The 26,278-nt window shown below is 39.4% G+C and overlaps 1 protein-coding gene across 3 annotated transcripts in view; it reads left to right on the top strand.

The window, feature by feature from the left end:
- Positions 1-26,278, top strand: part of TAOK1 (TAO kinase 1) — a 69,287-nt gene that overhangs the window by 20,233 nt on the left and 22,776 nt on the right. For 2 of the 3 annotated variants that reach the window (XM_052803392.1, XM_052803393.1), the window contains exons 2-8: positions 12,289-12,515; positions 16,704-16,775; positions 19,748-19,849; positions 21,216-21,261; positions 22,158-22,254; positions 23,040-23,153; positions 23,928-24,019. In XM_052803392.1, the coding sequence (XP_052659352.1) occupies positions 12,384-12,515; positions 16,704-16,775; positions 19,748-19,849; positions 21,216-21,261; positions 22,158-22,254; positions 23,040-23,153; positions 23,928-24,019 (655 nt within the window). In that variant the 5' untranslated portion in view covers positions 12,289-12,383. Of the gene's footprint in view, positions 1-10,291; positions 10,312-12,288; positions 12,516-16,703; positions 16,776-19,747; positions 19,850-21,215; positions 21,262-22,157; positions 22,255-23,039; positions 23,154-23,927; positions 24,020-26,278 lie in introns of those variants that run through there. The other variant, XM_052803394.1, reaches the window with a different exon arrangement.

The following is a 26,278-nucleotide window of genomic DNA, read 5'->3' as shown; positions in this document are numbered from 1 at the left end:
CAGAAGAGGTGCCAGGAGCATTCAGGAATACCTTTCCTGACTTGTCTGTGGATGTTCTTACTCGTGTAAATGTCTGGTTTAAAAAGCAATGTTTATATCTCTTGGGCTCAGTACCTTGCAGTGTTTTCTGCAGGTTAATTTTGCTCTTTGTAGCTTGATTGGTTGAATTCCTTCACTCTGTTATAAATATGCTGCTCTTACATTTTATGGACTCTCCCCTTGTTCTTGAAGTCTGAGTACTTGACATGGCCTTCTTATATATGATTTTTAACTCTTACACCTTTTCTCTTCAAGCTTAGTTTGTTGTCTTGGGCATTTATGCCTTCTTATTTCTGAGGCCTTTTTGTACTGTACTTTCATTTTATTACTAGAGGTGCATGAAGAATAATAGCCAGGAGCAGACCATGGCAGAGACTTCCTTAATGTATTGTCGGAAATTCTATATTATTTTCCTAATTGATTCTCCATGTTGTTGTTTTAAAAAAAGTCTGACATTGTCTTTGCATAATTGTGCAATTACTTTCATTGAGCTGTCTGCACAAGGCTCAGTTCCTGAGTTATGTTTAGTTTAAAAGTAGGTATGTGCTTGATGGTTCTTTACTTTTTGACCTTTCATCTCCTGCCTTGCTGCTCATTCACGTTTTTTTAAGGTTCCTGTGTACTTTCTGGTACTATCAACTGCCCTAAATAAAACTTGTCGTGTCCTTTCCCTCCCATTCCAGATCTTAAATGCAAATATTATGCAGGATCTGCAGAGAACTGTGGTCACTCTGGTTGCAAGGGCCTTTTCCCTTGATCAAAATGTGTAATTACATATCTGACCTCTTGATTTTTTCAGAGTTTTGTATCAGTTTAGAGGTGATGTTTCTGTTCGCCACCTATGACTAATTAATACTCATATAATTTTGTGGGTAAGACTTTGCCCACTTCTTCTCGAATATCCTTTTGAGTTATTCTGTTATTTTAATGACATATAGTGTAGTGCGTAAGTGTTTGGCTTGTTAGTTCTTAGTGTATCACAGTCACCAAGTGGTTAGCATGTTATTTTCACTAATTATTAGTTCAATTAATCCTTCTGTTCAGTTTGGCTGCAGCCATTGTGGGGAGCTTCTCTGGAGCAGCAACTGTTGGAAGGAGACAGCACTTGTGACAAAAGTATACATCACTCTAGAGCTACATCAGGCTTTTAGGGCAGCGACTTACTCATCTCCACAGGTCAGTAATGTTTAATTTATGAGTTTTTTGAAGGACCAGCTTTCTTGATGTATGGTCTGTGACAGCACCATACCTTATACCTAGTCATCTTCTTTGTGCAGATAATTTACCTTTTTTCCTGTACCCTTGCTCTCCTGCGTGGCTTTTTTCCAGCCTGGTAGTGGATCAGGCTGGATGACCACCTGAGGCTTCTTGCTGTCACAGCTTGGTTTTTAAGATTATTCCCATAGAATCTTCCAGTTTTCTCTCTCGGATTTTTCTGTTTGTATTTGACTCTATTTTCTACCTTAGGTCCTTCCTACTGGCTTCAGTTCCGCCAGGTTCATACTTGCTCAAATAAGAGTCTGACCTGTGGACTGGGGGGTTGGACATAGCCTCTGGCTGGGGTGGACATGTGTCCTGGCATTCTTCTGCACTCCGGTGAATTCAATTGCAAGCTCAATTTAAACATTTCCATTTTTTTTACTTATTGGTCAGAAAGGCTGAATTACTTCCTTTCAGGCCTCCTTTCTAAAACTGTGTGTGGTACTGCTACTTTTTAATTACTTCTTTTCTCAAGGGTAATTATCTATATTGTGAGCTTTAGTAGCTTATTTCTGAGTTATTTATGCTGAATCCAAAGAGCTAATTTGCTTACGTTTACTATATTTATTGTTCTGGGGCAAAATTGCTTAGGGGTCAAGAAAAGGTTTCTTTAAACTCAAGTCCCATTAGGATATCTGAGTAATTTTTTTTTTATGGGCAGCTGGAGTTTCCCAGTATTTTTGCCTCTAGACTTAATTGACTCTCATCTGCTGGCCGCTTGCTAACCTCTTCCTGGCCAGTGTGCTGCCAGCACAGCATCTCCTGCACTGGAATCTCTTTAGTCCGAGAGACGTGGCCACAGAGAGCTGTCTGTAGGTGATGCAGTCACAGAATGTGTATTAATGCGATGCTTTACATAGTAAAGGGAAAGAGTTGGCAATGACTGTGAACTTAATGAATTGCAAAAGAAGGGGGACAGAAGATTTCATTTTTTCCAGTTGCCTTCCTCATAGCTTTGCTAGCCTAAGGAATTACTAAATTTAGAGCTGACCTTCTTAATAAATGTACCAGAACTATCACAAGCAAAGACATTCAGGAGATGTTAGTCTTGAATATGTCAGGGTATGGTTAGCACTTCTTGAACTTTCATGACATTGGTCTTTGAGAAATGAATGCTGGCTATTTCTTCAGCTCTTCTGTAGGTCTAACTTTTGATGCCATGGGATGTTTTGTTTTAAATAGGAGAAAAAATGCAGGATGCTTTTTGGCATTAATGTTTCTTTCAACTTCATCAGTAGTGTCTTTTATTTGTGTTATTTAAGTGGTAGGGTCAGTGGTAGATTTGGCATTTCTTGGGTGAGTGACGTTACAAAAATTGCCAGTTAACAAAACTCGTATTTTCAGGAGTGCTGGTAGTGCTAGGTATATTCGTGTTTATTATAGCTGGCCTACGTAACTTGTCAAAATAGATTGAATTTGTTCAGAATATCTGTCTAACACAGGAAGAGGCTTACCCAGTTAGAGTTATCTTTTCCACTACTTAGAAAACTTGAAAGATTGTAGAAATAATCAGAAATACAGAAAACTTTCCATTTTGCTTTAAATGGAAAGCACAGGATAATTGTTGCACTGTTGGCTTTACTGCTGGTCTGGATCATCCTAACAAACATTTACACCCAACCCAACTCAAAAACACATATCCTGGGCTTGTCAGTGGAGATTTGGGAAACTTCCGACCTTTTGCTAGTGACATTCCTGGAAAGTAAACATCCAAGCAGAATAGCTCAGCAGGATCAGAAAGTGTGCTGGGGTAAGTAATTCAGGGAGTTGATGATGGACGTTTTAGTGTCAGAATCTTGAGAGGAAATCAAAGTAAGCCACAGAGTCTACAAGTGCATGTATAAGAGAAATGCAAGCAGTATTCTAACATAAAAGTGTCTTCCTGAGGCTATTCTGTGAAGAAGTATAATACAAGAAAAAACACAGGTAGAGAAGCAGAGAAAGAAAGAAGGAAAAAAAAAAATCTGCAAAGAGTTTTTTCCAAGATAGAACCATTCCTCAAAAATAATTTTAAAAGAAATTGAAAAAGGAATCTTACTGGAATGATAGGCTTGCTCTTTGTCAGGTGAAGAAAATTTACCATGTTGGGGAAGAAAAGCCTCTTTGAACATAGGTGCTCACGCAGACAAAAAGCTGCCAGAATTCATCATAATATCCAGGTGCAGAGTCATCTTATCCTTATAATCTATTCCTTCTAGAAATACATAGATGAGGGAATGTAGAAGATATAAAGGGGACAGCATTTGATGACCATTCTTTGCTGTAAACTCCTGCTACGGAAGAGGATCTGCGTTCATTCGCAGTAAGCAGTACTGTTGTTACACAGGTACATGTGGGGTTGTAGACCACATGAAGTGCTCCTTACTGTCATAAGGCAAGTTATGGAAGTGTCCAGCACAGCTGTAAGATCTCACCTGCTTCAGGCTTTGGCAGCAGAAGGGGCTCCTGACTCGGAGGTGGGGCGATCTTGTCTTTTCCTTTCCCCTGGGGACTGGCAGAAAGCCGAGGAGCATCTTCTGTATACAAGCTTGAGACTGAAAAGCAATGTAGGAGAGCAACGTCTCAGTGGGGCTTTCCGTGGTCCACAGTTACCTTCCACAATCCAGTTTTCTCAACCCATTCCAGATGTCTTTGTTCTGCTTGTACTTGGCACTGTTTCAGGATGGTTCCTTTTTTAATCAGTTTTGTGACAGCATTTTGAATTTTTTTCTGAATATTAGACATTTTTCTAACACTGTCTTGTAGAATGCTATTCATCTGCACCTCCCTTTTCCTTAATGACAGATAGTCCTAGTGGATCCAGTGTGGAGAACAAGTGTACCAAAAAGAATGATTTTAAGATAATTAAGAGAAAGGCAAGTTCATTACTTTGTCAGCATTTTTTTTGTCTCAGCTGCAGCTCATTACTAAGTGGTAAAAGTAAGTTAGCAGGATCCTGAGGGAGATGTTCCTGAGTGCCTCTTGCCCCTTTTGCAGGGCATGGGAGAAGCTAAATGCCATTTGCTGCATCTCCAGGGTTTTTTTGTTTCATTTCTGGGATTTTTTTTTCCTTCTTCCTTAATTACCACTCTAGGAAGATTTCCAAATTGCAGAACTAGGAGGAGGAAAAGTAACATGTTGTTAGCTTGGTGGGAGAGGCTTACCCAAGTACGCAAGTAGTCTGTGGTATGTGGTTTTACATGAATCAAGTGACTAAAATTGCTGTCCGTTTTGAGAGGCTTGGAGGTGCTGATAGACTTTCCATTGTGATAGTCACCTAGAATACAACTGTCTTGATACCATCTGCTGTGGTGTAATTGAGCATGGATGGGAAGCTGATTTTTAGCTGTTCAAGGAAACAGCCTTCTTCTGCTGTGAGCAGAGAGTAACTCGTCTTTCATGTGTGCAGTGCATGTTAAGGCACCTGAGAGTTGCTCTGCTTTTGTCAGAACAGGAAAAAAGAGTTGACTGGGTGAACCTGAGCCTAGGTTAAAAGAGGTTTTAAAGAATGTCCACAGCACTTGGTGGATTGCCAGGGCTTGCTTTTTTTTTTAATTGGAAAGCAATAAAAAACATGGTATACGTCGTGATTATGAAGAACCTGATGAACATGTGTCCCTGTGTTTGCTGAGATGTGCAGAGGATGGATAGAAGACAATCCTGAATCTTGGCAGTAATGCACTGGCTGCAGATGCCCTGAAGTTCAGATAAGCCAACAGAACTACTTCTGTCTGTGCCCTTATAGAAAGGACCCACCACAGCAAGCTGGCTAGCACCTGGCTTTTGATGAACAGCAACTAAAGTGATGGGATGTGTAGTAGGTAATGTGTCTGCCCTTAATCTTTCCAGATAATGTAACTCCATGCACAGAATTCATCGGGCTAAAATTTTAAAGGCTGATTTATATGCAGATCACAAAATAAGTTGGGTAGTAGCATCATTCCTAAAGTCACATGTATCAGCACTGCCTGGTGTGACGAGTGTTCATTTCTTCTGATGCTGGATCTTCATCATCTCTTCTGATACATCCCCACCAACTGTACAGCCATTCCACTTCTGATACCAGGTTAGAGTCAAATCATTGCACATACATCCCCATGAGTTTGAGGGGTGGGTATTGCAACATACCGTTGTTGCCCAAAGAGAGTACGCTGGTATTGCAAAATACCAGTTTTGCCTGAAGAGAGTACATCTCAGAGTAAAATGAGTAATTTTTTTTTTATTTCTACTCGGACTGTACATAAGCCGTTCAACACATTGTTTTCTCTTTCCATACATTGTGGCCTTGTTTTTCAGTGTTGTAGATCAGATATTTTACCCACAGTCACATAACAGCTGGAGCTCAGCCTCCTGTGCTTGGCAGTGCAGTCTTGATCAAGTGGTGACGTGCTTGGGTATGCAGTTGTACATTGTTGTACATTTTCCCCTGTACTCGGCACTGGTGAGGCCGCACCTCGGGTACTGTGTTCAGTTTTGGGCCCGTCACTACAAGAAAGACATTGAGCTGCTGGAGCGTGTTCAGAGAAGGGCAACCAAGTTGGTGAGGGGCCTGGAGCACAAGTCTTATGAGGAGCGGCTGAGGGAGCTGGGGCTGTTCAGTCTAGAAAAGAGGAGGCTGAGGGGAGACGTTATCGCTCTCTACAACTACCTGAAAGGGGGTTGTAGTGAGGTGGGTGCTGGTCTCTTCTATCAGGTGGCTGGAGATAGGACGAGAGTAAATGGCCTCAAGTTGAGGCAAGGGAGATTTAGGTTAGATGTTAGGAAAAAATTTTTTACTGAGAAGGTTGTCAGACATTGGAATAGGCTGCCCAGGGAAGTGGTTGAGTCACCATCCCTGGAGGTATTCAAAAAGCAAGTAGACGGGGTACTTCAGGACATGGTTTAGTGGGCATGATTGATGGTTGGACTCGATGATCTTGAAGGTCTTTTCCAACCTAAATGATTCTATGATTCTATGATTGTGCTGGGAGAGCCTCTTTGGTGTCTCAAATATATGTCAAAGAAACTTCCTCTACCCAAAAGGCAATATTATATGATACTGAAAGTCCAGTTGTGGTTTCCTCTGCATGGTTTATGACCAAACAGCTCACGTGTACTGATATTTTTGGTTTATATGCTAGAAAACTCTTATTTAAGTTTGTTTGTTGTGTTGGGTTTTTTTTTTTTTTCTGAAAATGCATGGAATAGTGACTACTTCACATTTTGCATACAAGCAGCAACTTGCATTCTAGAATTTTGCTTACTTTTTTTACCTTACAGGCTTTTATTCAGTCTGTCAAAAATGGGGAATGATTTTTCTGCCACTTCCAAAAAAAATTGTGCTTTCAGGTCAAGCACTCAATGTTATACAGAGATGTTTAAAAGTCAGTATTTTAAGCATTCTTACTATCTAACTCTCACTTTAGGCATAATTGCAAGTAAAAGAAAAAAAAAATTAAAAGTCAGTTCTTTCAATAGTTCCAGTTTACCATATTTATGATAGTGGTGGAAATTTTCAGTGTCAGCTGGAAGCCATTCAGGAAATTTTTAATAGTGTGTTGAGAGGATAATTTAATCTCAGCTTCATACACTCCCCGGATCTGACCCATATGCAAGTAAGAGAAAATCCCTTTTCCCTTTTTCGACAGTTGCATGATGACACTCATTCCCCATCTATTTGATGCTCTTGCATTAGATCCTGCCAGAGGAAATTACACTAAAATTTAGCAACTCTTTGCACTACATGCAATGCAGATGCTTAAAAAAAAAAAAAAAATCTAAATATCAGTTTCCAAATGAAGTTATGTTGCAGTGGGCTGTTGTTTTTTTGGTATTGGGGTTTTTTTTTTGCTGGTTGTTTTATTTCCACTCTGACTTTGAGTAAGAAGACCTGCAAAGGTGGTCTTAGTAGTTTTCTGTATTGAATATTTACTTTATAGTCTTTGCTGTTAGAGTGTGCAGCTCTAAAGATCATAGGTGCTGTAACTGGTCTCCTGGTTTGTTTGTTTGTTTGTTTTTAAAGTGTTGTGTATATTCTATGAGGGAAAAATACATAGTGTACCTACATTTGATACTAAAGATAAGGTTTTATAGATTTTACTGTGCTAAGTGTATTATATAGCAGATGGCTATACCATAAAACAAGATTTATGTCTCAAATTGCAAATAATTTTTTGTTTATAATTCAGTAATGGAGTGCAGCATTCCTGTTGGCCTCATTAGCCATCATAGGAGTCTGTGTAGTGTGCCTCTTGGTACCTGGTGAAATGGAGAGAGACACAGGATGATGGATGCATAAATCTGTTTGTTGTTTCCGTTTTGTGCTCACATCGTATTTGTTTAACTCTGGTTATAATATTGTTGTGTATAGAAGCTGAAGGAATGTTGAATACATTGATTCCTTGAAACTTCATTTGTATGGACAAAGTGTGCTTGCCTTTTAATGCTAATAATCTCCAAGCAAGCCTGTATTGTTTCTGCAAACTTTTGAACCATCTTAAGGAACTACAAATGCTTTGATGCATCTCATGGTTAGTGTAACTGAGTATCTTCTAGTCACTGTCACTCTCACTGAGTCGGTCTGGATGTGAACTTGAGAAATAACTTGACAGATAGGTGGAAGTCTCAGTGAGTAGGTTCCTTTCTTTGCAGGGAAGACTAAATACATTCTCTTAGTACGTTGGTTTATTACATGAAAAGAGTGACCTATGACACTGACAGCCTTCTGATGTTTTAGTGTAGTGTGGACAGATTTTAATTTCTCTGAGGTCTCTGTAGCATAAGGCTTAAATACGCGCTTTGACCATGGCAACTGACCATTCAGAGCTTTGCTTGTTCTGCTCTGCAGGATCCCAGGGGACGTTAGTCACCAGGGTGGGTCTTGCTTCAGCTTGAGATGACATGGCAGGCAGGGAGGCAGAAAACTCAGGAGAGGACAGGTCTTACCCCGTCCTCATCTTCAGCTTCCTTATGTCAGTGGTTCAAGGTGTGTGTACATTTAATATAGCCGTAATTACAGGGAATGTAACATCTGATTGATTCACAGACTTTTGTGGATGTGTGCATACTGTTTCTACTAACTGGTAGTTGTTCAGATGAAAGTAATTTGATAAAACTTTTTGGCCTGTAATCGGTGTCATTTACACTAGTAATGGTAGCCACTAACTAAATGTAGTTAGTTCAGCCTACTATATGGAAAGAGAGTTGGTCCAGTCTTGTGCTTTGGTCATTCCCTGGTTTATTTTGAATCTTTCTCATATTCCTACGTCACCTTATTGGTTATGAGTGGAATTGATCTGAGTACCAGTAGTTGTGTTTATGCAATGCAATATTCTCTTTTTGTATGAGTGACAACTAGGAAAAAATGTGGGATTTATTTTATCTAAATTTAGCAGCCTGCAAGGTGGCTTGTAGGTAGACTGCTTCTTCAGCCAGCAGAGACATGAGCACAGTCGGAGTTTGCATTGCCTGTCTCTTGGCCACAACCAGAATCCGGCCACCTGATCTGAGCTGTCTAAGGTGAGGTGATCAGTCCCATCCACAGGGAGCAATTGTGTTTAACAGTATAGCTGCACCAATCCAAAAAACCTGTAGTAAAGAGACTACATTGGTGGAAGAATGCAAAATACGTAAGTGCAGCTGCCTGCTGGTATATGATCTAATTTTCAGTACGGTTTAGTTGCAGGGGTTTTTCTCAATCTTAAGACTCGTCTGTATTTTTAATACATTTAAAATAATGCAATAACCACGTCGCATGCCACTTCTCCTAACTTCACTTCCATTTCCCCAAAGTGTTCAGGTGTCATTACTGCAAGGCAGGAGGCAGAGCATCTCGGCTGCTGGCACTGTTGGGCTTTGGCAGGCAGTGTGCATTGTCTGGGTAAAAAGAAGACTGAGGGAATTTAATATTGTAGTATCCATAAAAAATGGGAGCACTTTATTAAGCGAGACTGTGTAAAGCTTTCTTATGGATGGAATTTACATTAATGCATTTTATTGTTCCATCTAAGCAGATCAGATGATAAGCACAGTGTCATGCACATGTTTGTGACTATTCTGTTAAATAGGTTTTAATACTTCATGTTTTTATTCTCATGCATTTCAAAGCAGCAATTGTTTCCAAGAATAAAGATAATTAAATTTGTTTTGATGCTCTCAGGATTAAAGGGGGAAAAGCTGTATTTTAAGGTGTATTGCAATAGATGAAGAGTTCTGCTTGGATTTGCCATTTGAAGTCCGGCAGCGCAGTAGCCAGTCCTGTACCACTCCTGCACGTATTGTCAGTGAGCCTGGTAAGAGTTTTAGCAGTGGTAAAAAGTGTTGCCTGTTGATGACATTTCAGAGGCATGCTCAGAAATGATGCCAAGAACGAGTCTGGTGGCTGGTTTGGCATCGGGGGTAGGTGGGGAGGGGGAGAAAGCTGTAATCCATCTCAGCTGTGTGTGCGCAGGGTTTTTCTCCTCACTCTGGCTCTCACACGCACGCTCGCTCGCGGGGACATGTGACTTTTGGCCATATTAGCAGGTTTATCCAAGCCTAGCCCCTCTGACTAACAGATGTAGGGAAAAGGGCATTCTGGGATTGCAGCAGTTGCTTTTGAACAACAATGTCCTTTTTGTAAGAATCTGATGCTTCTTAAAAGATGGAACATGACATCATTACCGTCGATCCAAGAAACATTCCTTCAATAATACTGAGTGTGCTCTGGTTATCAGCTCCCTTCCCCCAGCTCCTTTCTCTCGCTTTTCTGACTGATGCTTTTTGTCTATTGTTTCGTCGGGGGCTGTAAATGTGAAACAGTTGTCTTTCAGTGTTACGTGCTTGTTAGAGCTGGAATCAAGTGGAATATTGTTGGCTTGTTTGAAAGAAAGAAAGAAAAATAACAAAAAAAACTTTTCTTCCAGTCTTCATAAATGTAGTGTGCTTCAGGTACAGGCTGAATTGAAGCTAATTATTTCCCTTCCCACGCGGTATTAGTTACTGTGTTATGCAATGGAAGGTGGAGATATTGCAGTCCCGTTCCTGTGCATCTCACTCGGCTTCATTGGCAGTTGGGTATGTCATGTGCTGATGCCGTCTGCTTTGAAGGCTCCTATAATGATCCGCATCAATATGAAATGTGTGTGTGTGCATGCTCATGAGTGCAGTGTAGCAGAGTTGTGGACAGCTGCATATTTTCTGTGTGTGTGTACGTATATATGTTTTTATACTTGGTCCACCACTGGGATTTGAATGTTGGTTTTTCCTTAGTCCCTGAGAGCGGGCTATCATGGAAACATGTTTTGCGTTGCATTATGAATCTTTTTGAATGCTGACTGCTTGGAGAAAAGCTATGAAAATGCTGGATTTTGCTTCCCTTCCCTGCGTTCTCTCTCCCACGCATGTCTTCATCAGAAAAACTGGAGACTCTTGCAGACTTTACAACTAGGTATGTCTTGGCTGTCTCTAGCACAATCGTGCTCTCCTTGTAGCGATCCTGGCAGTTATTTGAACTAGCAAGGAGCAGGCAGTCTTTGGCACTTCCACATGCTGCAACTGTCTAGAGAAGAGTACCACTGAGCATAAACATGCAGGAGTATGTCTTTTTCCATCCTTGTAGGAATTGCTCTGCAGGGACGGGAAAACAAATGATTCATTGATGGTCTAGAGGCTTGGAGAAAGGTGGAGTTCATAGTGTCCAGAAAAGGAGGCAAAATGGACAGGTATAGGACCTTCTGATTCATTGGTTAAACTCAGGTTTGTTGTCTTTTTTTTTTCATTATGAAGATCTAAAACTTTTTTAAAAACAAATTTGAGACATGAAATACGAATAAAAAAGTACAAGTCTTGACCAGACAGGGATTTTTGGAAAGAGGTGAGCTGTGTGATTAGCTGTTTGCCAGTGACACAGAATTGTTTTTATTGGTGACAATTTACAGGGAATTGAGAGGAAATCCCAATAGCCAGGCCCTTCCTTTAGGAGGAAAAAAAAAAGTGCATTTTACTTGGAATGGTTGTTTGGCTTCACCTGTTGTAAAGATACAGTAAGATTTTAGCACAACTTGAAAGTATACTTTTGTTCTGGATAAGATTCCAAGGCACACTTTGAGTAAGTGAAAGCAAATGCATGGTGCAAACAGAAAGGATTTCATACATTCCCAATGGCATCTGAAGTTGCAAGTTCTTCTGAAGAAAGTGTTTGCCAATGGACTATTGTAGAAGGCTCTATCATATGCTATCATAACCAAAATATATGTTTGCATCTGCTGAAGCAGATTAGAAAGACATGTGTTGTGTGTGGAACTGGGTATCTCCTGTTCTGGATGCTGTTCCTCTAAAGAAGGGGGTTGCAAATAAGACTCCGAGGAGCAGGCCCTTTAAGATAGAGTCATGAATTTAGATAAGAGAAAAAACCAGAAAGGACTATGACTTATTTACTTGTGGAAGGAGAAGCTTTAGAGAGGTCTCCACGTGCATGCTGAAATGAGTAAAAATTGATCACTGGCTGCTTCTTAACTGGAGTACAATTGCAGAAGAAAAAAATACTGAGCAGAATTAAAAAAGTGTAAATACAGATTAGTAAACGGCAGTGGTGGTTCATACACGTCATACTTGTACCATATATCTTGTCTTGCAAAGACCATGATATATATATGCAATTGTGTCATCCACTTCACAAAGTCCGAACAGTACTTTTAAGACATAGTGGGTATAACTCCTCAGAGGGAGGGTGTCAAGGTAATATGGGCTCACTAGAGACAAACCGGTTATTGCTGTAGGTCAGAGAGATTCTGTTGACTGCTCTGCAGATGACTGAGCAGATGCTGGAGCAAGGAATGTGTCTTGTTTTGTGTTTTGATTTTGGTTGGTGTTCTATAGAAATGCTTCACTGGTGTCACAGTGGGACTGTGACATTATCTCAGCAGATAGGTTGTATTGCTTCACACAACAGGGATGCTTGCTCTGGAAGAAGTGGAAGCTGCTCTACTGTTGCTTTGTTTCTGGCTCTGAGAAGAGGATAATCAGTGAAGGATTGCAATCTTTTTCTTGCAGTAATCCATGCTGAAGAGGCTCCATTCATACAGATGAACCAAGGGTTGAGGCAGCACTTTAAACCCAGATAGTCGGTCGGCTAACTGCCCAGCAGGATGCCATCAACCAGCCGAGCGGGCAGCCTGAAGGACCCAGAAATTGCAGAGCTCTTCTTCAAAGAAGATCCAGAAAAGCTCTTCACAGATCTCCGAGAGATTGGCCATGGAAGCTTCGGAGCAGTTTATTTTGTAAGTAGCTCCGCGACTTGTGAATTTTAGCTGTGTCTCTTTTTACGTTTAAACTGTGGACGTAGGCTTTTTTTGAACATATTGAGGAAAAGAAACTACTGTGAATCTTTTTTTATGGTGTTTGGGGCAGAGATGTTTTCTTGTGTGTCTGTACAGTCTCAGTGCGTTCAGACTTGCAGCATCTGTAAGGTGTTTGCAAACTGAAAAGAAAAACTGGAAATGTGGCCCTTGCCTGGTGCTTTTTTGTGCATCGTTACACTGCAAGCAGGGATTAATCTGCAAATTAAAACATGAACTTCTACTCCATCGATTCTGACTGGCAATGCAGTTCTTTTGGTCTGATCATCTCCTTATCTCTTGTTCCTTGAGAGAAATTGAGTTCTCTCTCCCTTCCTGCATACCCTCAGGCTCCCTTAAAGCCATTCTTTGTGTGTGACACCTGAATGTTGGTGCTTTTGTTGTCATTTGTCCTGTCACATCCTTCCCTACTGCAGGCAAGAATCCCAGTATTCATCTGCATAAAACTTACTTGACATGAACGTCTGGACAGCAGAATTTTTCCCAGGCTGCTTGTATAGCTCAACCGGAGGTGGGATGTCTCACGGTAACCTCATTTGCAGGTTGCTGTATGTTAACCAAAGTGCATACTGTGAGACCTTTTATTAAAAAAACATTTTCCTCAGAAAACCTTTTCACATTTATAATTATAGGAGGTGTGGCTAAACCTGCCAATTTTCCTTCAGAAAGCCATTTGTGTCAGTATTTTATGAGATGCCTATTCATTGTTAATAATTGCAGCAGACCATGTTGGGAACCTTCCAGCACAAATTTAATGCAGCACAGATGAACTAATTAGGAAAAGCTTCTTAATTTTGTTCCCTGCTTAAAACTATGAGCCGCCACTGTCTGGGAACAGATCTGGGGGAGGAAGTGTTTTCTAGTGAAACAGTACTCACCTGTGCCCTTTACTTGATCTCATTTACTCACTTTGGTTAAAGAGTGCATATAAAAGGACGGAACTGACAAATCTGTCTTCCTGCTATGTAGAAATAGTATTGTGAAGAAATATTATTATGGAAATATTACTGAAGTTTTTCAGGAACACTGTATCTTGCGAGGCATCCATGAACCACACAGGTATGGAAAACCAGCATACAGCTGGAGGTGACCTGCGAGCTGTATGCTAACAGCATTCCCAAACATCAGCAAGAAGCTGCCATTGTGGCATTTGCAGACTGCCCGAACTCTGTAGTTTTGGTAAGGGCTGATTGCCCATTACCTGCTCCTTCTACAAAGGGATCGAAAGTAAGAGGTCATTAATTTCTAGGCCCTTCTTTCTCTTTTTTTCCCCACCATTTTAGACTACCAATTCAGTATAGATTGGTATTTATTCACTAAAGAGTGCAATTACTTGCCGGTGTTTGGACTGTACTTTTTTAACAGAAAGTACGTCTAATTTGGCACTTGAAAAAAGACAAGCGTAAGCAGTACATTGCACTACTCCAACCCATTTGGGGGCTTTTATTTTTGTCAAGTAAGAGAGAGTTTCCAACAAAGAAGATACGCTGTTGCTATTTCTGTGTTACAAAGTTTTAACCTGTAAGTTTTGTGTTGTATTATGGTGTCTTTTTACTACTGGCAGGTCTAAGATCTTCAACCTTAAACTGTTTCAGGTAATGTACTGGATACCTCAAACAGAAGCCCAAAAGATGAGAAGAACATCATGGAGGGATAAATTTAGTGTGAATTAAATAAGCATAAAGAACTGAAGTAGGGGAGTGTATGTCTTGGGTCCTTTATTCCCCTGTAAAGCTAGGGAAAAAACTTCTCTTAAATTTCTTTAAGAAGATTTTGATTCTGCTAATGCAAACAAACTTTCTCTAATCAACGTAATATTGGATTATAGTTAATAACTGCTTAGAAGCATATTACCAAAGCCAATGACATACTCCACCTTTTCTTTGCTCATGCTTTGCTTGTATCACTGCCGAAGTTACTCTGGTCACCAGATGTTGATCCTTTGTATGGAGTTTTCAGAGGAAAGCAGGATGTATGTGTGTAAATGTCTGCCATAAAACAAGCCTCGCTCATTTGGATCATTTAAGTTAGCTGGCCTTGTAACATCTTCATGGCTTTTGTCTAGGAACCGTCTTTTTTCAATTATTCAAGATGGCAACAAAACTAAAAAAGCAAATGAAACTCCACAATTTTAACATTCATGGGGTGTCAGCTGGGATGGTTCTCTCAGCCCCGCTGTAGTGATGAAGGACTGTAGGTGTTTAGGCAAACACAATCAGGGCTTGCTTGCTTGGGTTTTCTAATACATAGCACCCCCCTCACCAGGCTGCTTTCATTCCATACAGCCTGGACCAAAAATGTTGATGATAAATAGATGTGGTAGTAATTAACAAGTAGAAGAATCCATATAACCCTGAAATCGCCCCCTGCCTTCTTTTAAATGCAGTTTAGTCTCTCATTGTTAGTTGTACCTACCTTTCTTTTCTTTTAGCGGTGATCCTGAGAAGGTGTGGTATATTTAGCTTATGTGATAACTGGCCAAGAGTGTTCACACTTGTCTCTTTCTTTGTTTCTATTACATCCTGCAGTGGCAGAAAGTTTCTTTTTTTTCTTTCATAATTGACATGAATTTTGCTGGTTCACCTCATGGTTTTAGTTTCTTAGAAACTGCAAGTCTGGCACCTCTGAATCATTTTGGTATTATCCTTACCCTACTCCCTGCTCTGCAGTGTAATAATAGCTTTTTCTTGACACAGGAAACCTACTACACTGGAACACTGCAGATGGAGCAGAAGAATAACCCACTCTCTTTTGTTAGAGCTGCGTTCCTTCTGCTCTACTCCAATATTTTACTTGCCTGTTTTATTGCAGTTCTTCACTGATTTGAATGTTTCAGAGATTGTCTCTAATTAGTAAAGATCTAGGAGTCAGAATTTTATTCTTCCTTTTTTGTCTCAAAACCCAAAAATAGTCGTCCCCCCAACCTTAGAGGTAATATCAGGAAGGCAGTAGGAAGGATCCTCTCAAAGAGAAAGAAAACTAAAAATATTATTGGTTCAAGCTTATCATAACTGGTTGAAATGAGGACTGACAGGGAATTCTGGGAATCTCTTGGATGAACAGCAGAATTAAAACATGACTGAAAAACCTTGTTACAAAAGGCAGAGTCCTAGTATTTCATTAATCCATGTTCTGATAGGCTGTACTTGATAGTACAAATATATTAAAAATCAGCATTTTCATCAGTCATCAGTGAATGCTGTGGTGCACATTATTTTGATTTATATCATTTGGCTTCTTATCCAAGTTGATTATTCTTACCAGAGAGACTCGGAGGTCTTTTCCTCCACCACCCTCCTGTGCCGCTGAAATCCTTAACAGAGGAGTGGCTGGGGTCTTGTCTTGAGCCATCCTTCCTGCAAGCAGCCCTGCCTCTTCTCCTGCCAGGGTGAATGAGCCATTGCTTTGGTGCTAAATGAAACAAAACTTCTTGTCTAGTCTTATCTTGGATTGTTGCTGTCTGAAGTCAGGAAGTCAGCCTTTGAAGTGTGAAAAACCATGTACATTTATTGTGCAGTGTAAATAATAATATGATTGGACTGAGAAAGTGAAAGTCTGAATAGGAATCTGAAGATGGGTCACTTAGACCACTGCCATCTCTCTGTATATCATCTGCCTTCCTTTAAGACACAATAGCTAATCTGTGGGAGCACTGGGGAGAAAGCCGCCGGTGTCTGGTATCTCCTGTGCATCTGTGACATCTTTGCTTATGTTTGGAATGGAACAAGGGGGCTGAGCCTTGCTTTTGTCTCGAATGGACCTGGGCAGGGAGAGGAGTTGATTTAGGGAAAATCCATTCTGCTTGAATCAGAGCTGCTTTTATAAGCTATGCTTTTTAGTTCAGAAGTGACGGTACTCGACTCTGGCAGAGACTTGCTGGATGCTGAGCATGGAAAAATGTCATACCTTGTCTCACAAACAGGGGGCTGATCTTTAACTTCAGAAGGAAATTTCTAAGAGATGCAGCAGTCACAGCCCTTGAAAGATACTTTAGTTTAACTCTTTGCTAATGTTAACTAATGGATAAAGATTTGTTTGAGTATGTTTGGTTTATGTCTTATGGGAAATCATGATCTGAAGAAGCTGATGCATCATGTTTTCGTGTTACAGGCACGTGATGTGCGCACCAATGAAGTGGTGGCCATCAAGAAAATGTCATATAGTGGGAAGCAGTCCAATGAGGTATGTAGAACATGTTGCATATTAAATCTTGACCATTGCAAATACTTATTATATGTGATGATTTTAATTAGCTTGGGTTACAGCAGGAGAAATCTTTCCTATAACTGTAAAGGTGAATGAGGGTACTGTGTAAACAAAACAAATTAGTTTACTGTTCACACTGTATTTCTGCCTAGTCTGCTCCTGGAAAAGATGGGTAGGACTCTTCTTCCAGACAGAAAGGGCTCTTTTATGGGACCAGATAAATGTGTAGAAAGCGAAAAAGAAAATTAAAAATGGTAGATTTGTATGTTAGTATGTCTTGTTGCCCTTAAATGTTCCATTTTAAATACCTTTCAATATAACCATGTTGCTTACTGGACAAAGAAATAATAGCAATGGATGCAGTAGTGAGAGATTCAAAGGGAGTCTTGCTTGTACAAAGTAGTAAGGCAGAATGCATCCTTCCCTAGAATGACTGTGCTGATGAGGAGCTAAAACAAAAGCAAAACAGCAGTGAATGAATGAGTGTGAAAATCTGAACAGCAGTATAATTATGGAAGAACTGCCAGAGCTAGGGATTAAGGCAGTCTTTGCAGAGAGGTCTGTAAAAGTAGGCCTCCGAGATTTAAATGTTAAATGTTTTCATGGCCACCCCAGATGTGTGTTTTTCCCTAGGACGCTTAACAGAGAAAATTGATTTTATACTTGAAATGTTTAAGTGTTAATACAGATTCTTGAAAAGCCCAACATGACATGAACAGCTGATTTGGTGTTATTTCTGGTAAATTACATCTATCAAATCGTGGCATGATTTTTCAACAGAAGTATTTATTTTAAGCATGTTGTTCAAGGCATTTATGATTCCCTCCTTCCATTCTCTATATTCCAGTCTTAGAAGCAGTCTTGCTCCGATGAGTTTGACTAACAACTCGTTGCTTTCTGTACCTGCCTTTTGTGTATTGATCATCTGCGCTGCACGGAGCTGAACTATTCCTTCCTTTCTGTGTGTGTATGTGTGTGTATCTGTGTAGGAGGTAGAGGTGGCAGTGTCTCTCCAGCAGTCCTAAATTCTAGCTTCATAGTTACATTTGCTATGCATGTTTCTATTTTGTCACTGTGGTGACTTGTTTAACTGTGTACTGATGAAAGAATAATTTGTACTTACTACTTGTCCTACTGTTTTAATTACTGTGAGCTATAAATACTCTATTCACATGAATGAAACAAACTGTGCATGCTTCAGAAATAGCTTTTGTTTGTCTTCAATGCGTATGTTTCTTTATTTTGAAGAAAGTAATAAGACCAGGATTAAAACACTTTCTATTTTACTTCTATATTTATTTGTTTTGTTCAGAAGTTTGCTAGACTTATGATCTAGCCTATGTAAAGAAAATTGATGAAGGCCATTCTGGTATCGTTTATATTTACTTTGGTTTCATAATAAGATTTTATCATTGGTGGCAACAATTATTCTCTAAAATAGGGACATATTTTATACTAAAAATAAGTTTAAAACCTTTGAAATATGTAGTACTGTGCTCTTAATGTGATCTCAGAGCTTTTTTTTTTTTACGCAGGGAATCATGGATACCTCTTGACTAATATATCACCTCTCTCTTCCTAATATAGAAGTTTAGCGTGTTGCTTTCTTGGTTTGGCTTTTATTGCTTAGTACCTCAAAGCCTTTGAAGCTAAAGGTAAAAGGCAACTAAAGTTGTTCTTGTACTGAAACGAGGGTGTCGGTGAGAGAGTTTATGTTAGTATAACTGCACTAATGTCATTCTCATGAAATTTCTGGTGTTGAGAAATGCTTAGTCAATCAGCTGCCTCGGTTGTGGCTACCATGTCCCCTGGTTTAATTTGTTTCTGTAACCCTACAATTTTTATTGAGGAGGATTTGGATTTTGCACATTTTCCAAAGCATTTGGGTATATGGGACCTCTCTGTCCATCTGTGAATCCTAACCACACACGTATGCCTGAGGAAGTGTGTGCTGAGAGATTAACAGGACCTGGAAAACAGCTTTTGAACCTTTTGGTTTTGGGTGAGGTTTCCCTACCTCTGATTAACTTCAGAACTAATACTCTTTCTCACAAACATTTTCAGTTTCAACACTCTTGTGTTGATGTCTGCATACTTAAATGGTTTCAGCTACTGCATTTGTTTTTGAAAATCTTTTCTGGTAGTTGTATTTTTGCTGTTGCACTTAAAAGCTTTTGCCTTTCTTGCCTGAGGAGGTGTGGATATGCAGCAAATGGGAGGACTTGGTGATTTCCTCCGAGGGGAGTAATGGCAGTGTCTAGGCACACGTTGGAACATGACATTTTGGCCTCTTCTGTACTTTAAAGTTGCACTGGCAGAGCTCCCCTTAGTATAAACCTGGATTTTGTTTTATCTGTTTATTCTTTTACTCCTGCAGGACCATTCCCTTATCTGGTAGGTAACTCATTTTAAGTCGGTCCTTGTAAAGACTAAACTAGTAATGGAGAAACATTATCAAGAATGTAGTCAGATATTTGGTGGCTGATAAATGGAGCCTCATCCAGTGTAATATAGTTACTAGTAGGGATAGGTCTTTATATCTACAACAGTTAAGCAAGAGCTGATCCTGCTGAAGGACACTTATCGTCCACATCTCTTTCAGGTTGGGACAAATGTTTGATCTGACAACAGAAGTGGTATCCCTTAAAAAAGGATCGCTGCTTTTTTGAGGACTTGCTCAGATATTGTTTACCAGTATATCCTATGCATACGTATAAAGTATTACATTGATGAGAGATCCTTACATACAGCCTAATCAATCAACAACTTTGTAGATCTGTTGAAGAGTTAAGCAGTGACCATCATGATGTTGGTGTATATTTATTCTGATTTGGAACCTTAAGATGATTTTGCCTCTTAAAATAATTAAATGACATACTAACTTAACAACAACCAAAAAAAAAGGTAACATTTTTATTAAGTCTTTCTATTTCTTTTATTTTTTACAGAAATGGCAGGATATTATTAAGGAAGTCAAGTTCCTCCAAAGAATAAAACACCCTAACAGTATAGAATACAAAGGCTGCTATTTGCGGGAGCATACAGCATGGGTAAGCATCTGCTGCACTCTGCACTTCTTGCCTTGGTTAAGGGCGCTTTAAAATATCTCCAGCTGGCTTTCAAGAGGCACCTGAACACTTGCATTGCACAGACTCAGATGAGAATAACCAAGGACCTTACAGATGCTCAGCAAAACTGAATGTAGTTTTTAGAAACAAGATTTAGGGAAATTTTCCCTTTCACTTGCAGAGTAAGGCGATTGTGCTGTTGTTCTAGTGTACTTACCTTGATGGACTGAGTATTTGAAATAAACGATAAATGGGGGGGGTGTAGAATTTATCCATCACTTTTCTTGCTGTAAGGAAAGGTGAGAATTTCACTTGTACTGCCTGGGAGACAAATAATGGCAACTTTATTAGATACTTGCAGGTCATTTAACAATGCATTTGGTATGCCACTAGAGTATTAATGGTTCAGTACTTTACAGGTTGACTGAATATGTTCCAGAAGTAGGTGTTCAGTTGTACTTTAATGGAATAGGTTAGAATTATCCTACTGATAATTGTAATTAAAGTATATTTTGAGTCATTAGTATTTCTGTTAGTTAACTAAATTATTCTTTTGTATATCGTTTACTTCTGTTGTCATGTCACCTGAACACACACACAGAGAAAAAATCAACTAGCTGGTTTTATCTCTGGCTGTCATCTCCTAATTAAATGAATACATTTGATTTAAACAAACAAAAAAACCCCAACCATCCCAAACTAAATTTGGGTTATTTGAGTTTGTGTGCATAAAAATATATGTGTAGGAATAGATGCAATTAGCTGTGCAGAAGCAGCGTTTTGTCAAACAAAAAGTGTGACGTACACCTCTCATTGACAAAGTTTTTGTAGTATGATATACTAAAGAAATCACATTGCTGAACTAATAGTTTAAACTGTAAGTACTGTTCATGTATTAGCTTCAATAAATCTGTAGGACAAAGTTTTAGTTTCTTTTTTTGAAAACTGACTGGGACAAAATCTTTAGTAAATCCCTAAATAGCCCTTTAATACTCGGATAAGCTTGTTAAGTGCAATTTAACATTCCTGTTAAGTATGTGCATATAAAATAAGGTATGTAATACAATACATAACTGGTTATGAATATGCTTTTGCCTTCCTTACAAGTTTTGTTACTTGTTATCTTACCCAGGAAGGCTGTGCTAGTTCCAGTTAGAGCTGTCCTTGTGGGAGGGGTCGGTGTGACAGTGCTAGGATGGAGCTTATGTTATAAGCAATACTTATTTTGTTATGGCAGTCTGCATTGTATGCATCAGTGATTATTTCTAGATTTCTCCATAGAAATCTAGAAAACACACATTTACTATTAGAGACTTTCTAACAACTATTTTGATTTCTTCCCATACAGCTTGTTATGGAATATTGCTTAGGATCAGCATCAGACTTACTAGAAGGTATGGCGCGCACGTTTATTTCATTGAAAGTCAGAAGTATAGTATTGCGTAGTTACAGCATCACAGAATCATCCTTGAGTATATAGTTTTATTTGGGGGCAGAGTGTATGTGAACAGGTGCAGTTTTTCAAATTCTTGCACGTCTGTAATGGTTTTTCTGTAGAATGTCGGCTTTCCTAGGTGCCTAGTTTCTCCTTGGTTCATATTTTAAAGTTGTCAGTCAGCTATTTTTCTTCCAAGTTTAAGGTTCTCCTGTCACGACAGTTCAAGATTTATTTCTGAAAACCCTTGCTGTTGATCCTAATGCTTACTAACAACTGTAGGCCTGCTGACTAAAATAGCACTGCAGCAGTATTAGGGTTTTGCTTGATGAGGTCTTTTGTTAAATGGTCGTTTTTCTATCAGGCTTCTTGAAGTGAACTTTCTTTGAAGATATATGTGTGGCCAGTAAGTTGTTCATCTCCTTTCCTTGCCAGAAGCGTTTCAGGACAAAAGGCTGAGCTGCTGGAGAGTCATCTGTATTGCTACAGTTTATTCATGTGTGAATTGTCGTAAAGTTCTAGGGTTTGGGATTTAGCTTCATTAATGGAAAATTGAGTATTGAGTCTCAAATAGGTATTTAGGAGAATGGTCACGGAACTGACAGGAAGGTAGTTTGTGGTTGCAAAGTAGTCTCTTTTTGATAGTAAATAGCTGCTGTTTTACAGTTAGAAGATTACATCTGATTATAGAATGTACGCTACAAACTATTTTTACATTTGCTTCTCATACCGAACCTAGTAAAAATGAACTTCTAGTATTTTCTCTCTGTTTACATTGTTAACAGTACTCACTTGCATGCTGCAAACTGCATTGTTTTCTTTAATATTGAATTTCAAATAAATTCTTTCCTTAAGTTCATAAAAAGCCATTGCAAGAAGTGGAAATAGCAGCAATTACCCATGGTGCTCTCCAGGGATTAGCATACTTGCATTCTCACAATATGATCCATAGGTAAGTGGTTATACTTTTGCTGTCTCACACACTTGCAGGTAATTTATTTTGTTGATTGTATCCCCTTCATCCCAAAGTTAGTATTTGTAAGCAGAGATTTTCTTTTTGCAGGGCCCATGTGCTCCCAAACTAGTGATTTATAGTAGTCAAATACTAGCAAGCTATGTATCTCCATATGCACTATCTCTTACAGCTGGTGTTCATAATTTCTGCAGAATTGCTTTGAATCTGCTAGGCTTTTCAATACTTGATACGATGCTGATTATTCCCTGAAGCAGTGAATAGCAAGGCAGGCTGAGTTCACCTAAATAGCTTGTAGCCACTGCAAGGCAAAGATTGCTGGGGCGGGGGGAGCACTAATACTTGAAAAATTAGTTTTACATGAACACACATGTTGAGAAGTACACAGTAAGTATGGGATGCAAATGTTCTTTGTGTTTAAAGTATCTGCTGCATTTTAGTAGGATGAAGGATTTGAATAGTTACATTATTAGGACTTTCTGAAAAACGTTTATAAAGGACGTAGTTGGTTCAGAAGGTTTTGCTGAACTGTATATGGAGCTTATCCAGGTGTGCCATTTTAAGTTGATTTTTAAGACAAACTAGATTCCAAGATCAAGGGCCGTGCTAAGCAATTAACCTAAAGGTTAAATATTTTGTATTTGGAGGAAACGTGGGTATTCTGGAGCTTGAACATGTGAATACTGGTATGTTTTGTAGTCTGTCCTATAGAAGGTTTTCTTGTTTGGAGAGGAGTAATACTGATACTTGTATTCTATAACCAGAGATATCAAGGCAGGAAACATCCTGCTGACAGAGCCAGGACAGGTGAAACTTGCTGACTTTGGGTCTGCTTCCATAGCATCTCCTGCCAACTCATTTGTGGGGACGCCATATTGGTAAGCCAAGAGTTTTATGCATTTCTGGCTTTGTGAAGTAAAAAGATCATTTACTGGGATTTAATACACTTGGGCTTTGTTGGAGCTAGCTTTGTAATCTTCCGGTTGTGGTAGGGATAAAATGTACTTTGCAAAAAAAAGATTAAATAGTAAGTAGGCTCTGACTTCAAGAAATTGTGAATCCTTGTATTTGTAGTTCACAAAATTTAATAAAAATATTTTGTTGTTCTACTTATGCTGACTTTAAGTGGTAGAGGTGGGATTGAATCATCTGTAATATATTTTAATCACACCCCCCAGTGGTTTTAACAATTCATATGTTCTTACCACGTCTGGTTGTTGAAATAACTGAAGTGTTTTTTCTTTCATAGGAAAGGCCAGGTTCATTGAACAAAACCCTTTGCAGATCCCTTGTATGCTTTTGATCTCTTACACCTAATCTGTGGTGTTTACACAACTGCATGCTATAATTATTTCACCAGAGTTAGGCAGCCAGCTAAACTATTGGAAATGTGGGAGGGTGAGAAGGTGGTGATACTCATAAATGGAGAGTTGGGCAAAGCATAGGAGAACATCGCGCAGCCTCTCTACAGGCTTGTACTAGTGTGGGTGCCTGGTCTGTGTTCCCAGTATGCTGTGTTCATGCCTGATACCTTGGAGAATGATTTGTTTATGGTAGCTGAAATCAGCGAAACAGCCTGTTTCATTGAAATTCTGATGATGATAATGTGTTCCATTGCCCAGAATTTTATGAGCACCAATTTCGTATTTTAGGATGGCCCCAGAAGTGATTTTAGCCATGGATGAAGGGCAGTATGATGGCAAAGTAGATGTTTGGTCTCTTGGAATTACCTGTATTGAGTTAGGTAAGTTATTTCCTTTGAAAAATTATAAAATGTAGTTATTTAATACCTAGAACTTATTCAGCTGAATCACAGTGCAGAAAATCTATGCTTCCTTTATTGTCCGGGTTTCTCTGGGACTTGAGTTTTAGAGAAAAGATCTAAATGTGCTCTCTAGAATTCAAGGCCAAGTCTCCAATCTGGTGTTTATTGAACTGGTGTTTTCATTACCCGAAGAAAAAGAGTTTTCTAGACAAAGAAAATAGCCAAGCTATTTCACTAAAGGTGTTCGCGTTCTGTGGGAGAGGCAGTTAACTTTTGAACTGAAAAACACCCTATTTGCTGAACAGCTTTAGAAATGAACCAATAAAAGTACCAGTGTAAAAATGTATTTAATGATATAAGTTGATATTGTTTGCATGAAAATTTAAGACACATTAACAAGTTCTGCAATAATGAAGTTTTGGATAAGTGGACAGCTTCAAAGCTATATGCAGTGTATCTTTTCACTTGTGAGTAGTTCATTTGTTTGTTGTTTTTTTTAAGAAAAAGATACAGAATAATCCAGTTTTGAAGTGGTAACCTATAAATCAAACCCAAAAGAAATGATGGCATTGCCATTAGAACAGGCTCCTTAAAGCAGAATGTCAATTTAGAAGGCCTATGTTAGTATGGCATTCTGTTTAAATTTAACATGTAGTATTTTCTTGGAACAAAAATACACTCATGGAAGCACAACACCATGCACAGCACTACTCGGATTTTAGTCAGGATCCAGCTCTCTAGAAGCACTTAGCTGTAAGTTTTCCTCAGGATGGTGAGGTTCAGTGCTGCTCGTTGCACCTGAGGCTGTCCTACCATCCTTGTCAGATCTCATTGCTCGTACTCCAAACCGACGTCGGTGGAGGAGCAGCCCGGCTGGGCAGCGAGAGCTCTCAGGAACACGCTAATCCATGTGAACTGCACAGTTTAGCTAAAAATGCTGTCTGGCATTCCAAACTGTCAACTTCACTTTCTTCCAGGACGTGAAATAGATTCTTTCTTCAGAGCAGAGATTTTTTTTGGTTGCCAATGTAAAGTAAGTTGAAGGGGTGTGACTGTCATGACAGAATCCTGCTCCGAGTGGAGTAAGGAGACTTGGCTGGCTGCAGTGCTCCAGGAATGCAGTGAGCTCATGGCCACCACACCCCCGGGTGCCTTCCTGCACGCTGCGTTTTTGCAATATGAAGCGTTAGGCTTCGTCTATGGCTTCTAGCGTGGTGGGAGGTGAGACTAGGTCAGGACAGTAGAGCGTTGTAGGCTGGGTCGGTGTGGTTATCTTATTTGTGTTGGTTTGGATAAGCCAAGAAGGAAGAAAGCAGAAAAATGAGATGTCTAGTAGCCTTCTCAAATTATCACTTAGTGTTAGAAATGGCCTCACTGAGTTTCTTGAAGATTTCTATTTTATTCAGGTGAGTTAAGAAGAAAAAAAAGCTAGGGAGAACAGTCAGTTAAAAATAGTTTAAGAGGTCAGTTAAAATAGTTTAATGGATAATCAGTCTGATCCTCGATAGCAGCAACTAGTTATCTGACAGATTAGAGAAGGTGAAGTGCTACATTTGAGGAAAGGCTTAACTCCTCAATTTACCTGTTCTGAGGAATTTGTAGGGCTTAGTCCGTCCTGTGGTAGCGATGAGTGAACTGTGGTCTCCGATACATAGCTTACTGCTACTATTCAACTCAAAATTGAAAAGCAGAATAAGAAAACTATCATTATTTTTTTCTTTGCTTGTTTTTTGGGGGGAAGGAAAGTTTTCTGTTACATTTTCACTAGTGTAGGAAGGTCCTCGTGGCCTGACCAGCTTCTCTGGAATGTTTATGGCAAGGCTGAGCTTTATAGGTTTACCCCATAAACATTCTGATGAAGCTTCGATTTTGTTGTTACAGTGAGATCATCTCCTTCCTCATTAAGCTTTCATGCTGTGTCAGTCTATAAGAGTAACACAAGCTTGAAAGAGAGAGAAGAGCCAAAGAGAATGCAACTCTCAAAATAGTATAAAGAGTTGGCCTGTTACTGACTTCCTGCCCATGTGCTTAGTCAGCTAAGTTTGATTTGATGGTTCTTGTAACCAGCTTTTTCTTTATCACTGCTGTCCTTCTAGAATTAAAAATTTGTTAGCTTTTTAGCAACTGTAGTTGAAAAAAAAGGGGGGGGGGTATGTAACCAAGAATGCTTAGTGGCTAAACACCGAGTATAGAGCTTACTGTTAACTTACTCCTATTTCAGTATGTTAAAATGAGTCA

The sequence above is a fragment of the Harpia harpyja genome, chromosome 12, assembly GCF_026419915.1.
Source record: "Harpia harpyja isolate bHarHar1 chromosome 12, bHarHar1 primary haplotype, whole genome shotgun sequence".
In the NCBI taxonomy this organism is placed as follows: Eukaryota; Metazoa; Chordata; class Aves; order Accipitriformes; family Accipitridae; genus Harpia; species Harpia harpyja.
The sequence above is the reverse complement of the archived record's forward strand: the minus strand, read 5'-3'. Positions and strand labels throughout refer to the sequence as shown.